Source organism: Ostrea edulis, chromosome 2, assembly GCF_947568905.1.
Source record: "Ostrea edulis chromosome 2, xbOstEdul1.1, whole genome shotgun sequence".
NCBI lineage: Eukaryota > Metazoa > Mollusca > Bivalvia > Ostreida > Ostreidae > Ostrea > Ostrea edulis.
Window position 1 is genome coordinate 24,474,823 of NC_079165.1, and position 16,397 is coordinate 24,491,219.

The window sequence follows — 16,397 nt, forward strand, 5'->3', positions numbered from 1 at the left end:
ATCAGACCAAGACGTTCAGCGGTGCGCCCAATACTGCTTCAACGTCATCGTATCACTAGTTTAGCGTGGCGCAGACGTATAGTTCCTTAATTTCCTTCACTGTCTATAGCCAGGTACCCCTTTTAGACTTGGGTGGAGTGAGGAAATTCGTGTAAAGTGCCTTTCCCAAGGACACAACGTCGGCCCTGCCGCGGCCAGGACTCGAACCCACGACCTTTCCGTCGAGAGTCTGACAACCACTAGGCCACCGACGCTCTTAGAGTATCTCTGGTGTTTCATTGTATTTAACGGTTTTAATTTTTCGCATTTATTAAAGTATATAAATGTGCTTTGTAAAACATTGACAGATTGTAAAATGCATCAAAATTTTTAACATCTATAAAATTTATTTTAATGACATATTCAGTATATGTATTTTGACGTCTTAGAATACTTTGCATATGCTTTTTCACTCAAAGTCAATAAAAGCGTGCAATCGATGTCGCCGGCACTTTATTAGAAAATAAGCTATATCAAATCATATAAATTGTGTGCTATACATTCATAGACCCATAGCCTCCCTAGGCGTGGTATACTTTTTATTTCCCCTTTCCTTATAAACTTGGTAGGAATCGTAGATACCCTAATTTTGTAACATACGTGACTGTCGCCGACTCAATTTTAAAAATTGAACAAGCAAATATAAAAATCTGAGAGCGTGGTTTTTAATTTTCTTTGCGTTAATATCATTTGTATTACTTAAATTTTCATTCAATAAAAGTTTAACACCTTTTGCATAGGATTTTAAGCAGTGGTGTTTATATTACTCCATGTCGCCAGATTATATTCTGTGATCATAGGGTCAATTAAACACCCAATGTAAAGACAAAGATTTCGTATTATCTTTATGTTTTTGATCTATTTTGGCGCTAAAATATTCAAAAACTTTGGGAAAATATTCGCCAAGCGATATTTGGATGTGACATTGAGAAGAAGTTATTATTATTTTCAAAATTTTGCATTTCTGTAACATACGATACAATAAACTTTTTATCAAAACGTATGTGCAGAGCAAATGGTATCCCTTTTATGAAAATCTCGTAGTGTACAGAGAATGAAAATATAAACATTTCTTTTGCAGAAGTCATTGGTTGGTCTGAAATTTGACAAACGTGTCGAGATGTAACATTCGTGATGTAACATTCGTTACCGAGAAATTAATTAAAGGGAATGATATAACAATTGCCCGCGTATTTTTGCTCTTTGTCTGCATGATGTGGTATACGTGTGATAGTATAAATATGAATTTCTATATGTATTTATTCGTTTTGATATTTTTCATTGATCGTTTTGCTAAATACAATCTTAAAATTCACTTTACCGTAAGTTCAATTGCACATCTGGATTGAGTTGGCTGAGTAAAGTTTTATTCTGTATTTAAGTATATGTTTCATTTCCATATAAAGAGCCGATATACGTAATTATTTTGATTGGAAGTTCTTTACTTTATTGTAATTTTGCTTTCAAAGTCGTAATGATTATATGCGTCTGTAAGATCTTAATCTAAATTATTTACAGAACACATGGGTACAATTTACAATTGTCATATTTCACTTATGTTTTTCTTTCTTGATTTGTAATCTTATCTATCTGTTATTGTAGGTCAATGCCTTTATTTTCTACTGAATAAATTAATAAAACCAACATCTGCCTTCCTGCTCGGTTACATACGACATGAACGTCCACTATGAACATTTGAGTTTGAAAGTCAACACGTGTTAAACTTTGAGAATTAGGATTAATTTTCTCTTACGGTAAGTACTGTTACAACAACTGCAATGTTTGATATACATATTGATTAAGCAGATGGAATGTTCTGGTCTGAATTTGTTCTTCTGATATCAAAAAATGTATATCGTATTCCAAATATCTCGAAATTCCTCTGGTGTAAGAATTAAATCGAGTAGAACGCTGGTAACATACGTTACTCAAAGTAACGTATGTTACTTAATGAAATGCTTGATTAGACATCAAATATTGAACTACATATTGACAAAATATCATCATTAACGATATGTTTGTTGAATATCAACTATGTCATGAAGAAACAAATGTGTTATTGTTCCCGTATTCACTAGCATATACAGATATCATCTGCAAGAAATACAGGCCATGCTTTTCTCTGCTACTGTCTTATTTATGATACATGTAACTATGCAACTCTACATTTATCAATTTCCTAGAATTCAGCATCTTTTCATAATATATGTTAGAAATGAAGGGGTTAACCTCTGATGATTGTTCTATACAATCTTATAGAAAAATCATTAAAAAATATTTTATCTGAGTGTAACGTATGTTACCAGAAATCCCATTACGTAATATTATTCTATTTGTTTTTATTTATTTATTTATTTTTTCAGAAATGGCGCCTGTGAGAGCAGAAGTACAGACTAACTACCATGAAAAAAAAAAACCCGTTTTAAAATATAAGAACAACCATGAAAAAATGTTTTAGAAATAATATTATATGCTCCCCGTGCATGGCAATACTGTTAAGGTAGAATGTCTGTATAGACAGTGAAAATAAAGGTTTAACTACTGGTCAAAGGCTACCATAATGATACATGTAAGTTTGATCTCTCAACATACTTATAAGCAACTGGTCATTTTTTATGACCTTTGACCTTGTGACTTGAAATCCAATGGGGGTCATCTATTCATAAGGGGGCACCAGTGTTTCAAATTTGATGTCTATCAAGCAAAGACTTCTCAACGGACAATAACTTATGTCCAGAGTAGTTTAACCTTTGTCCTTTTGACCTCAAAATCAATAGGGGACATCTATGTCTTAAGGTTCACGTTAAATATTCATTCATAACACCGCGTGGTGGATTATACTGACAGTTTCTATTGAAAGGTATTCCAAAATAAGCAACAAAAAACATAAGAGTCGGTATAATTTAATCAAAATGTTGGGAAATTAAACATTTTCTTTATATTATTATTGTAAACAGATTGTTAGAAATGTGTAAATATGTTTCTTTCCATTTTTTGAATAGAAATGATGTGTTTATAGTAATGAAAGGAAAAATAAGAAACATACGTTACTTTCTTTGTTTATTATAACAAAGACCAATCCAGGTTTTAAATTATGTGTCTGTTATTTCTATAAGAATCATGAGCATTTATATAGCGAAACATCAATCTTTTACTTTTGTTTTAATCGCATATTTATTGCAAATTAACAAATTCAGAAGAAAAGACACATTTGGTAAATTTCTTTGCTTGTCTACGTTATATTTCTATTAAAATTGGTGTTTCCATTGAATTACATTTTGCAAGTCATTAGTGGATGTCGTTATGATTTTGCAACATCAATCGTAAAGAATAACTGATGATGACATGATTTTGGCATAATATTTTCATGGATGTACTGTTGTGTAAGTGTTGAAACATACGTTACATAATTATAGCGCTACTTCATTTACATACAAAAAAGCTATTGTTCTATATCTATTGCTAGTCTTTTCTTTTCATGTTTCATACATATTGAACTGTTCGAGAATATTTGTTAATCAATTTTATTTTCTGCCATTTCAAAGATATTGAAAGTGATATCTAGTCGTTTATTTTGCGCTCTTAAAATCTTAATGCTGACTTACAGCGGATAATTTCTTGTTGTGTTGATTAAATATTTTCTTTGAAAACCTGTATTTATTGTCTTTTGCAAATTAGAAAAATATATGCTCAGTCAATTCCAATACAAGTTATGGAATAATACATGGAAAATTAATGTTTATCTTACATATGATCATGTCAAGGAATCAGTAACGAAGGTTACATGTGAGAAAAATCTCGAAAAATATACCATACTTTGACCTTCTGTAAAAAAAAAACCTGTCATACTTAACTTGAAACAATTTGAGATGAGTGTTCAAGAGATATTTACCATTAATAAAGGCATGTTACCATATATATTTTGAAAGGTCGATAAACCATGATTTTGAAACCCTCAATTGCACGCTTTTATTGACTTTGGGTGTTTTAATAGTCTTTTAATTCTCATTCCTGATAAGTCTTGATAACCATGCAGCTTTATAAGTGCTTGTAAGGATTCTATCAATAACACCTATTCCCCCTTCATTTACTAGACCTTTTATGTTTTTTTCCCTTTTATCCTGACCTTTTTACTCCACAGAAAGTTAAACATGATTTTGTTTATTCGTTTTAGAATATCAATTCTTGGAATTAGTAACACAGATGCTATGTAAATAAATTTGCTTATGCCTAAAGTATTTATGATTTCATTCTTTCCAAAGATTGTTATTTTTTTCATGCTTCAAAGAGTTTTTCCATGTTTTCACATTTATCCAATTTTTGCGTTAACATTCTTTCTTTAGGGGATTCGGGTTAGAATAGATCCTCAGTACCCCCTTGCTTGTCGTAAGAGGCGATTAAACGGGGCGATCTTTCGGATGAGACCGCAAAAACCGAGGTCCCGTATCACAGCAGGTGTGGCACGATAAAAGATCCCTCCCTGCTCAATGGCCATAAGCGCCAAGCATAGGCCACACATTTTGCAGCTCTTAACCGGCAGTGGTGACGTCTCCATATGAGTGAAATACTCTCGAGCGGGACGTTAAATAATATTCAATCAATCATATTATGTCCCAAGTATATTCCTAAACATCATAAAGACCCAGTGTTTACTTTTATACCAAAACTTTCTTTTGTTGTGTATTTTAAAGTACCAGTTAGTATGTATTCTGTTTTAGTAATATTCACTTTAGATTCTGTATTTTTACAGAATATCTTCAGTTCTTCCAAAGCTTCTTTCATTGAATTAATATTTCTAAAAATAAAGTGAGATCATCGACATGGTGAGCATGTTTCATTTCCTCACGAAATTAAAAGGTTTTTATTCCAAATAGCTGTTTATTCTTTTTTAGTTTCATAACCAGGATTTCAGCTACAAATAGATTTAATATGAAACACATTAGACAGCATTTAACACAATGATAGGTTGTATTGGATAAGTTAATCATTGTAACGACCATACAATTTGCGAAATGATGCTTTTAAACGAAATTGTTGAAACCCCTGTACCATCAACTTGTTTGTCGTGTAAAGATTCTGAATATTTGAAATGAAAGCGCTATACATTTACCAAACGTCTTCGTACTTTATCTTTTTTTTTTTTTTTTTTTTTTTTACCAAATTTCAAATTTCATACCACAGGCTACATAGTCATTGAGAATGGATACAGGATCATACAAGAAAGACATTGCAATTGAAATAATGTTAATAATATTTTTTATATAATGTACCGACATTGTATTGAGATCGTATATATATATATATATGAAAACGACCGTAACTCGAAATGATTGACTGCATATCAAACATATGCAGTAAATCATTTCGGGTTACGGTCCTTTTCAGAACTCTTTTGTGAATTGGGCATGAATATCATCACGTCAGGATATTACTTTTAGAGAAGAATACTTCAGTTTTCCTTAAATGCCATTTTAAACTATGCTACATTTATAGTAGATGACAAAAAGAAAGATGTAATGGGCAGGTCTCCATTCCCAAAACAGCAGAAATAAGATAAGTCTAAGGTACAAATATGTTTTGAACAAACCGAAAGTTGAATTTCTTTCTTACGTACAGTTTTGTATCAGTTGAATCTAGTTAAAGTTAAAAGCAGCTGATTATAAAGATCGACAGACTTTTAAATGGCACCCTCTAACTTATTGCTAGATTCACGACCCATATCATAAACATTCTTTTATATAGGGGCTTTATAAACACAGAAAATTTGATTATGTATGAAGCTCAAGGCAGAGGAATCGAGGCGTGAATCTCAATTTTTCTGCCTTGCGCTTTGAGGTTTAAAATGTTTTACATTAGTGGTGATTATAGATATTATAATGTCTTACATCGAGTTACCAAACATTGCAAAATAAGCTATTTTGTAGAATGTACAAGGGATGTGTATTGTTTCAACAATTCAAATATTTTTATTCGTGTTTACGGTAACTCTATACTCGCGTTATTATCTGATAGAAGTCTAGATACTTTAGAAAATGTATTTATCTTTATTCATTAGAGTTAAAACTGATATTAACATAATTATACAATATTTAGGTCAACACACTTTTTAAGATGCGAGACATACATACAGAATCATATCAACGTCCGAAAATTGCAATTTTTCTTAAACAGCATCAACATAATTTGACAAAAATTAGTTATAACGAGATAACAATTTCATGAAACTATATCTTTACAAAAATATACAAAATATCTGGGGGGAAATAAAATAAATTTATTGCATAGCAGACTAGCTTTAGAAATTAATGAAAACAGAGTTATTGCCCGTGGATTAAATTTTTGAAATTTATCATTGATTATTCACATATAACTTGGACTTTCAAATCTGTTGATGGCTAACAAGATTTTTTAGAAGAACTATCGGAAAACACTCCAACAAAATTTATGTTCCTATCATACATAGATTTAAATGAATCGTTGATGTTGCAAAATATTAGGACACAGAAGAGTGGACTTACTTTTAATGGATAAATTTGTTTTACACAAGGACTGATCTCGAAAGTTCATTGGAATTCATTTAGAAATGATTTCAAGTTACATTTCATAGACTTACTGTGGTATAGACTATTTCAATCAAAATAAGGTGTATTACTTTGTTATTAAACACTGAAATAATCAAATGAACTTTATATCATACGAGCATTATTATAGCCTTAAGAGTTGCATATATTGTTGGTCCGGATGTTATGTATTCAGGTCTCCGAAATCATGTTAACAAGTCAGGATATCATAGTGTGTGAAGTTTGTGAGATTGAACCTCTTCAGCATTTCTGCAATCAGTGTGAAGTTCGTCTGTGCAACAACTGTGTCATTACACATCTGGGTTCTGAATCTGTAGAGGGGCACACCATTGTTCGATATAAATACAGAGATGCTCGGAATGTTAAACCAAGACAGTGCTCAACACATCCAACCGAAAACAAAACGCTATTTTGCAAAAACTGTGATGTCCAAATATGTACCAAGGGATTTTTAGAACACTTGGAACACGAAGTTACGGATCTAAAACAGTTTATACATTCGAAATATGTAGATATTGACAAAGATATGGGCTTGTTGAGGACGAAAGTCCAACCAGATTTTGAGTCTGGTATTGAAAAACTAAACCAAATCTATGAAGAGGCCAGCACAAGATATGATCAAGAACGTCAAAGGATGGTTGATGCTGAGAAGGAATTACATGACAAAGTCACGGCGGCTATGAAAGCTTTGCTCGATGAAATGGAAACCAGAAGAAATGAAACTTTGACGGGGTTGACAGATTTGAAAACGAATATCGAGGCAAAGCTACAAACTCTTGATCAATTCATCGATAAATGTGAAGCTGCAAAGACATCTGTTGAAGACATTCTAAGAATCAAGTTTGATGAAGGCCTATTGGATATGGAGCACTCGATTAAGCTGGTATTTCCACAATATGTTTCTCTAAACAAATGGACTGTTGACGTCGGGGCCTTCAAAAGGTAAAATTCTTGTTTTATTTAATTCATGAGACTTACAATCTAGAGGTTTATCTTTGTAATTTTTCAAATTTGTAAATGTACAATTTGGTTGTCCTTAATTCCCATATTTATGTAGCAATATTCCATTATCACCTGCATATAGTTTATATGAATCTCAACTGATTCGATACACAACAACTTGTTCTGCGTATAATCAGTTTTTAAATTGAGACAGCCTACTGACAAATACGTTGATGTTACAATGGTTTCAACAGTTTCGTTTATAGTCAGCAACTTTGGAAACTATAACATGCAAGGTGAAGATGACGAACAGTGATCAATCTCATAACTCCTATTAGCAATACAAAATAGATAGTTGGGCAAACACGGACCCCTGGACACACCAGGGGTGGGATCAGGTGCCTAGAAGGAGTAAGCATCCCCTGTTGACCGGTCACACCCGCCGTATATATCGTTATAAAGTTGTATTCGTTATATTGATCTAGTTTACCAATACAATGTATCACTGAGTCAAATGCGGTCTAACGTGTTTCATATCAATCTTGTGGCTGTTCTTTGCACACCGATTTTGACTGCAGATTGTTCCATTTACATGGTCAAGATATAGGGCTCACGGCGGGTGTGACCGATGCTTACTCCTTCTTAGCACCAGATCCTCCTACCTCTTGGTTTATCCAGGAGTTCGTGTTTGCCCAACTCTCTATTTTGTATTCCTTATACATGTATGGATTATGAGATTGTCCACTCTTCCTTATATTCACCTTTTTATTCGACATATAATTGAACTCATATTGAAGCTCCCTTTTAAAGGACAATGTTCTTCAAAATCACGTTTCAGTTTATACACAAATCGTTGACTTACACAACTTCTACTATATTTCAAAAATTTATACTCTTTGAAGACTCATTGTAGGATCCAGTAACTATTAAGCCTCTTTGTTTTCTCCTTACGAACAATTCATTCTGTAAACGAGAAATTTTAACGCGTTGTACCATAAGTTATGAGAGAGGTGAAGAAACTCAAAGCAGAATCTCAAAATTTCCAATGAACGTTTTAAAACTTAAAGTCACAATTATTTCCATAGAAAATCAAAACGACCATTTTTCAACGCTGTACAACATCATTCGTTACAATGAATTAAAGATTGGTGTCAGGGACGGATCCAAGAATTGCTGTTGAGGGGGCGCTACTTTATGAGGAAGGGGTCTGGGGCCGCCTTGAGGCTCCCATTGGGTCAAGGGCGAGATCCTAGTGGGGGCCCAGGGGGCAAAGCCTCTGGAAGCTCCTGGATTTTACAGATTTTATAGGGCTTGAAATATGTCTCCTATTCAGTCATTTGTAGTATTTTCTATCATTTTTATAAGGTGAAATTAATAAAATGACGCAAATCTTAAGGGGTTTTGGAAAAAATTAAGTTTTTCCAATAAAGTTATTCAAGAAATCAAAAGATTTTGTCATTTATATCTCCGGGAGTGGAAGAAATTATTGCTTTTTTATCGTTTAGTACATTTTTCTAAACAAGATACCACGACTGACCTTAAATTTGAAATATTTAGGGGGTGGGGGAGTCGGCTGCGCCCCCAATCAAATTATGTTACTGGGTGTTGTATCGTACATGTCTACTAGATTTTGAAATTAGTTGAAAAGACGTTCTATTTGTCGAATGATGTTTGAGAGAATAGAAAGGTAATATAATGACCTGTTTACTCCCACCGTATACTTCCTAGAAATAATTATAGTTAATTAACAAATGCGACCTAATGTCTTGGAGAGTTAAATAGAAAGGTGGGATAATACGCAATATTATATGCTAACTATACATTCTAGGAGCACCATTCTATAGAATTTGTGAGAATTGTAATTCAGTAGAAATAGACAGCAAATTTTGTGGTACTAAGCACTCTGAATAACAACATTGAATATTACATTACTGGGGACTGGACTCAATGGCTGTTTTGCCACATTATCAACATGCTAAATTTGACGCGGCCATTGCACTAGCAGGGCTCGAAATCACGACCTCCTGTTTACGAAGCGAACGCTCTACCACTGAGCTACCGCGACCGGTTCTGTGAAGAAAAAGTACAAGAGAGTAAGGATAAGGTTACAGATGAAACTTGTACAAAATCAAATTCTTGAGAATACGATAATTTGAATGTTAATAATGGGCAAGATTGGTGTTGCAATTAGAGGTAGAAAAAATTCGATTTAAAAAGTTCAGATTGGAGAGCGGATCTGAAATTTTCCCCAACGTGATTGAATTTGATATAGCTTAAAATTCAAGGTTAGTTCCGAAGAAAAATCAATGCTTAAATATTTTCGACACTTTGAGAAAATCTTGGAAAATTTGAAATAATCGCGATATGTTTGGTCAGCTATCTGTAACGTAATGGTTGACATAGCGACGTAGGTGCATTCAAAGGTTAAATTGTACTTTTATTTTTTTGATAATACTGATTCACTTGTCAGTATAATTGAATGTTAAAGCTTGTGTAAAATTAAATTAATTGAGTTTTTTCTTCTTCTTTGAAATCAAGAATAAAATCTTGTGATAGGGGCGAGATCAAAAGATCGATGTTGGATAAAAATCTAAATTCAAATAGTTAGGGGGAGGGGAATGAAATCTCCCATAAGTTCCCGGCATCCGACATCGATTACACTTGAGTGGGAAAAGAACAAAGACAAGTGAGTGTTAAAAACCACATAATGATACAGTAAATTGCATTTTAATGAAGATTTAATAATTTTTATGTACACTTTCATTTGTTAATAAATAGTAGAAAAGGTGTATAGAGTGTTATTTATAATCGTATGTTCTTGTTAATAGATTAGTTTCAACATTCATCATATTTAGTTTTTTCTTGGTGAAAACTATATGAATTTATCAGACATTGAACTTTTAATCTAACCCTTAAGATTGTTTGAATGAAAACAACATACCTCTACATGATACCTAGATATTTCATTGAAAATGGCAAACTAACAATTCAACTTTAGACAAACGAGATGATTTCAGCTTCTCCATCGTCAACTTCCCATATTTATGTAGCAATATTTTATTATTACCTGCATATGATGTTTATATCTCGCATATGGTGTTTATATTTCTCACCTGATTCGATATACAATAGCTTGTTCTGTATATGGTCAGGTTTTAAATCGAAGCAGGCTACTGACAAATATGTTGATGGTACAGGAGTTTCAACAGTCTCGTTTAAGGTCAGTATTTTACAAATTCTATGGTCGTTATAATGATCTAGTTTGGTAATACAACCTATCGATGGGTCAAATGCCCGCCTGAGGTGTTTCATACCGATTGTTAGGCCATTATTGGTACACTGGTTTTGACTACGGATTACCATGTTTACCTGATCAAGACACATGGATTACGACAGATGTGACAGGGGATGCTTCCTTCTAGGCCTCCTGGGCACCTGATTCCACCTCTTGTATATCCAGGTATCCACGTAATAGAATTTGCGAAATACTGACTTTAAACAAGACTGTTGATATCCCTGTAACATAAACGTATTTGTTCAGTAGCTTACCCGGTGTCACGTGGTCAAGCTGGCCTTCTCCATTAATCACACAAAAACAAAGGATCAAAGTTATAAAGAAATTTATTTAACAAGAAATAAGGGGAAAATATAAATAACTTAGTGAAACTCCCACACTCACTCTCTCACCCAGATTCACTCAAAAATATCTTCCTTACTATTTACAAAAAAAAAAAAAAAAAAAAAATAATCAAATTCGAAACCGCTAAACTTTTACATGTATTCTTTTCACATTTAATCCCGGGTTAATTAAAAAAATTCTCATGAAATATAAGCTAGCTATTGTTGCCAAACTGTCCGAATGTTTCCACTATTCCTATACACTGCTGCGAGTGCTCCAGATTTGGTCTGCTACTAATCATCAAATGACTAAAGTGTTCTTCGGAAACTTATCTGTCTCCCTCTGAATTAGTAGTGGTATTCCCCACACTTCCGGACTGTATTCAGGAACCCTAGTGGTAGATATACCCATGTACAGACGCTTTGTCCTTTCGAAACCCCTGTTGTATCAGGCGGTCTTCACGATCACTGGTAGTCCATGATTATACCCCTGACGCTACAACAATGAATGTTTATTAAGTCAAGTGTTCTATGAAATGTTTGGCAACACATAGGTATATATGTTTGGCAATGTATATTTCCAATGCAAAACTTATTGACTGTTAACAATGTAAAATGTAAATAACAAAGCATTTCCAATATGGCGCCCCATACTCACAACTTCCGGTCATTCACTTCCGCCCCGAAATTTTAACTAAGACATTTAAATGGACAAAATATTTCCAAATAAAGCGACAATTGACAATAGAAAATAAAAACCACATAGCATTAATACAATGTTATCGATATAATACAAAAGCCATTCAAACACTCTCGATAACCGTCACACTTGAGCACACATACAGGTAAAATATGGCGAGAGCTGGCCAAGTGCATGAATTGGAACGAATTGCGTTCAACAATGAATTTAACTTGAAAAAGAAATTATACTACAAAAATAACGAGAAAAATTACAAAATACAACTGTACTCACTACAGACCTTTCTCCGTGCCATTGTCAAGTGTTTTAAAACATAGTAACTGCCAATGTATATATCAGACTAGTTATATGTCGGACTAGTCTCCTGGCCACCTCTACTCTGCTAGCATGCTCGGCCGGTAATGACCCAGCTGCCAAGGTTCAGACTGGCTTAACTGACTTGCAATAAATCATTGGAACGATTCCCAACAGCGGGAAATTTAAATTTATACAGGTACAAGCATATGGTGATTGTTACATCAGGATTTGAAAAATCTATTCACTACATTTTATATGCCCCTCTCGAGACCATTCCATCCTTTGCAGAACCTTTAGTTTTGCTAGTAGATTGTGCAAGACGCTTGCCTAAGACTGTGTTAAAAAACCATGACGTTTTTTGTCATCTCGTTTACCTAAATACATACATTTTCGGGATATCAAGGTAAAAACCATTACTAAGGCCATACCATGTTTTTTATTTTGTTTTGTAGTAGTGGCTTTTCAATGAGACCAAGTTTCGAATTTATGTCAAGGTTGTTTCATCAGTTCATGCATAAAGTTCCCATAGACTATTAAAACTTTCTATGAAAGGCAATAAAATTTAAATAATAAATTTTTCAGGACGACAATACCTGTAGGAAGTGCTGTACCTTTTGAATTCTAAACGATGAAGTGTCTTTCATTGCTTATATTTTAGTATAACTGAAAGTCGGAGGATATTGGAGATCGATGTGGAAAGCAATAAGCAGTTGTCTGTGTCATGCAGTGTGTTGCAAGATAAAAACAACACGGTAAGAGTATTTTCTTTTATCGTTGCTATAGTAATATAAAAGGAATATTGGAAATGCAAACATAAATTAAATACACTTGATATGGACCTTATTAACATTATCCCAATAAAGACAGAAGAAATGGTTCCTCCCCTTATAAACCCAAGAATTATGTAACCATAAGTTGTTGCGTAATATTTTTTGCTACGTAACCATCTTAAGGATGACAGACCTAATTCGAAATTTTGCACTTCTGCGCAGAAAGCCGCGCACATCGCTATTTACAGTCTCTGTGCATTGTGACGTCGCTGCAATTGTTTCATCACATTATGAGCATGCGAAATTTACGAGCTGAACTTGAGACTGTATATTTCTGTCATTATACAAGTAATACATCTTGTTTTAATCCATATTTTATATGAATTCTTCAATAAAGTCGATTTATAGAATTTCCGTAACGTTTGTATCTGTGAATCCGTGACTTTAAAAAATCTGTCCGTGATTCTTCCGTGTTTTATGTGTAATTTCTGGGATTCCGTAATTGTCCGTGTTTTTACAACCTCCCGTGCATATGCCATGAATCAAACTGTCATAGGTATGCACAACGAAGTAAAAAACAACATACTCTTTTGTGATTAAAATTTTACTTCTGAATATAGTTTATATCATGGATATTCTTATTAATAGTAATTACTGTATTATTCTATAAACAATTAACGATTTACGGCATACACCAGAAGCGTATTACCCCAAAACCGACGATAATTTCTATTTACAACCAACTGTGGAAAAGAGTAGAATTATATTTTGAAATTTTTCGACCATCCATTAAAACGACACAGAAAAAATTACTAAAACCGTATCAACCAACAACAACCAAAGAACAGAGGCAGAGCCGGGGTAGTTTCTCTCTTGGCTGACAATAAACACGCTATCGCCCCTACCCATTGGATAGATATTTTATTATTATACCAAAGCAGAATAATTCCTCTTCCGACAACAAAGCAAATCGTCCCGTCATGATGTTGGGAACAGCTGCTATAGTTGTGACGTTGAATACGCCGCTGGGCTTTGTATTTGAGTCACAATGCCGAATTGCGCGGAAAATCGATGCTGCCGTTGAATAGTTTGAAGACTATCACCCCAGCGCAGATCTTAGCACAGAACCGATCACACGGCAGAAATACATATATTTTGGCGAAAATAGTCGGCTTATCGTCATCATTTGATATAGAGAAAAATACATTCAGGTAGAATAATGCTTTAGTTACTCATGTCTAAGATTGCAATTGCCAATCAACATGTCACAGTACCACGTATTACATAAACATGTATATGCATTTACATTCAATACAAGTACAAGAAATGTCAGAATTCCTTTATTAAAATAAATTTATACTACTCTTATTAAGCTTAACTTATAAAAATGTTTCAGGGAATAAAAGTCCATTTTGTTTCTGAGAGTGTTCATAAGAAAAATCTTATAAATGATGATGACAATTGAAGTACATGTTAGATCCTATCTTGAAACTGTCTGATAAGTCATGTACTTGGTCTCTCATCAATATAGAATATGTATGTTTTTATTCAAACATTTGAACTTTTTAAATTTAGAAAAGTTAAAGATTATGAAAATGAAAACAAAATGTGCACATTACATACACACTATATACAAATCCGTTGTCTTAAGCTGCATACTGAGCTCTATATCGGATTTATTGAATTTGTGACAGTTCATACATTACATATTTTGACACCACCCCTGGAATATTATCCAATGACTCAGTGTTTACATATGATTGGTGAACTTTTTCTTAATCCATATGATTATTTAGTATAAAGAAAAAGTGTGAAACTACAAGAAGAAAACCTATCCATTTCTTATTTAATGCCATTTTCCTTGAAGACTGGCCAAAAATCGTTTTTTTCACATGCTCCCCTTAAAAAGAATTGCCGATGACCCATACATTTTTTCTTACAATTAGTAAGCTTATTGTCATTTTAAAATCATTCTTTAATTTGGATTAAAACTCTATTGTAGAATGTTTTTAATTTTAATTTTTATATTGCACATTGGAAATTTCCCTATATTTCCTTTGCAATTACGACTACTTCATAGCCAACTTTTGAAACGCCCCCACTGAAAATCAAATACGATTTTCATTTGTTTTTTCCAATGATTTTAACTCTTTAATGCATGTTTTACCTTGTATCAAAATTTGAATAACATCTCTATTGTAGAAACGAATTAGGTCCGTCACCTTTAAGCCAAGTTTGATTTCAATTCACCCTGTTTTTTTAAATATTCAATCACAAATATTTTGATTAGCTGCAGCAGTAGTGTCACAGGCCCAAAGAATATGCAGGCCAAATTTTGATTTATCTAAACCCATCGATGTGAAAGAACTTATAAGAAGCTACCGAGCTCTTGTACTTATCTCCTTTAATACACGTACATAGTTATTACGATTTTTACAGCAAGGGGTAGGCCTAAACAAATATTCATTAGATGTATCACTAAAGTTTGCAATAGTTAAGGTTTCTTCAGGTCATTCTCACAGCACAAGTAGTTTCATTCATGCACTACTGCCCTCTCTATAACATTTTTCTCACTTGTCTGGATAAAAAAGATATATGGTTATCTTGGAAACAAATCTTTTCAAATGAATGACTAAACACACACAACACGTTGTTATATCTGATAAAGAACATGATTCGCTGCCAAAGAATACACAGTTGTTTAAGAATACCTGGAGTTGTGGGATCTTTCTATTAACCTTGATGGTTCAGAAAGTTCAGAAAGACACGGAACAAGGAGTGCGGTCATTGTACACGCGCAGTGAATCGTATGGAATACCTCATTTATGGTTCCTGTAAATTTGAAAGGATTCCTAACACTTTCAATTTCAATTCAATTGATTTCTCTCAAACCATGTTAGACGTACCGTCATGTTAGACGTACCGTCATGTTAGACGTACCGTCTTGAGACCAGAAGACTCAAAAATGAGGTACAATAAATATATTGCAATATACATGCAAGAAAAATCGTCAGAGGTTCATATATGGAATAATACAGCTTTCTTAGATACCAGAAGGAAACATGCAAAACAATGTATGTATAAATAAACATAATAGTAATACGTTTAAGGGGTAGCAGAAGAACAATTATGAAGAACAACAGACAATCTCAAAAATATGAGAAATGAAAACACAGAGATTTCTTAATATTTTCATATATTGAGTTGACAATAGATTAGGGGATGCTTACTCCTCCTAGGCACCTGATCCCACCTCTGGTGTGTCCAGGGGTCCGTATTTGCCCAACTATCTATTTTGTATTGCTTATAGGAGTTATAAAGTTGGACACTGTAAAATAAAATGGAATTCATCTCTTATTTCTCCTTTATTACAAAATGTACATAGTCTTTCATTCAGGGGAATACCATGCCATCTTCCTGTCTCTGTGGGTAATCGGTGATTTGAAGTAC

General features: G+C 33.5%; 1 protein-coding gene across 2 annotated transcripts in view; it reads left to right on the top strand.

The window, feature by feature from the left end:
* Window positions 1–5,405: 5,405 nt before the first annotated feature.
* The window catches only part of LOC125679542 (uncharacterized), a 41,250-nt gene continuing 30,258 nt past the window's right edge, over window positions 5,406–16,397 (top strand). The window contains exons 1-3 of one of the 2 annotated variants that reach the window (XM_048918822.2): window positions 5,406–5,603; window positions 6,796–7,562; window positions 12,836–12,929. In XM_048918822.2, the coding sequence (XP_048774779.2) occupies window positions 6,808–7,562; window positions 12,836–12,929 (849 nt within the window). In that variant the 5' untranslated portion in view covers window positions 5,406–5,603; window positions 6,796–6,807. Of the gene's footprint in view, window positions 5,604–6,795; window positions 7,563–9,836; window positions 10,249–12,835; window positions 12,930–16,397 lie in introns of those variants that run through there. The other variant, XM_056156465.1, reaches the window with a different exon arrangement.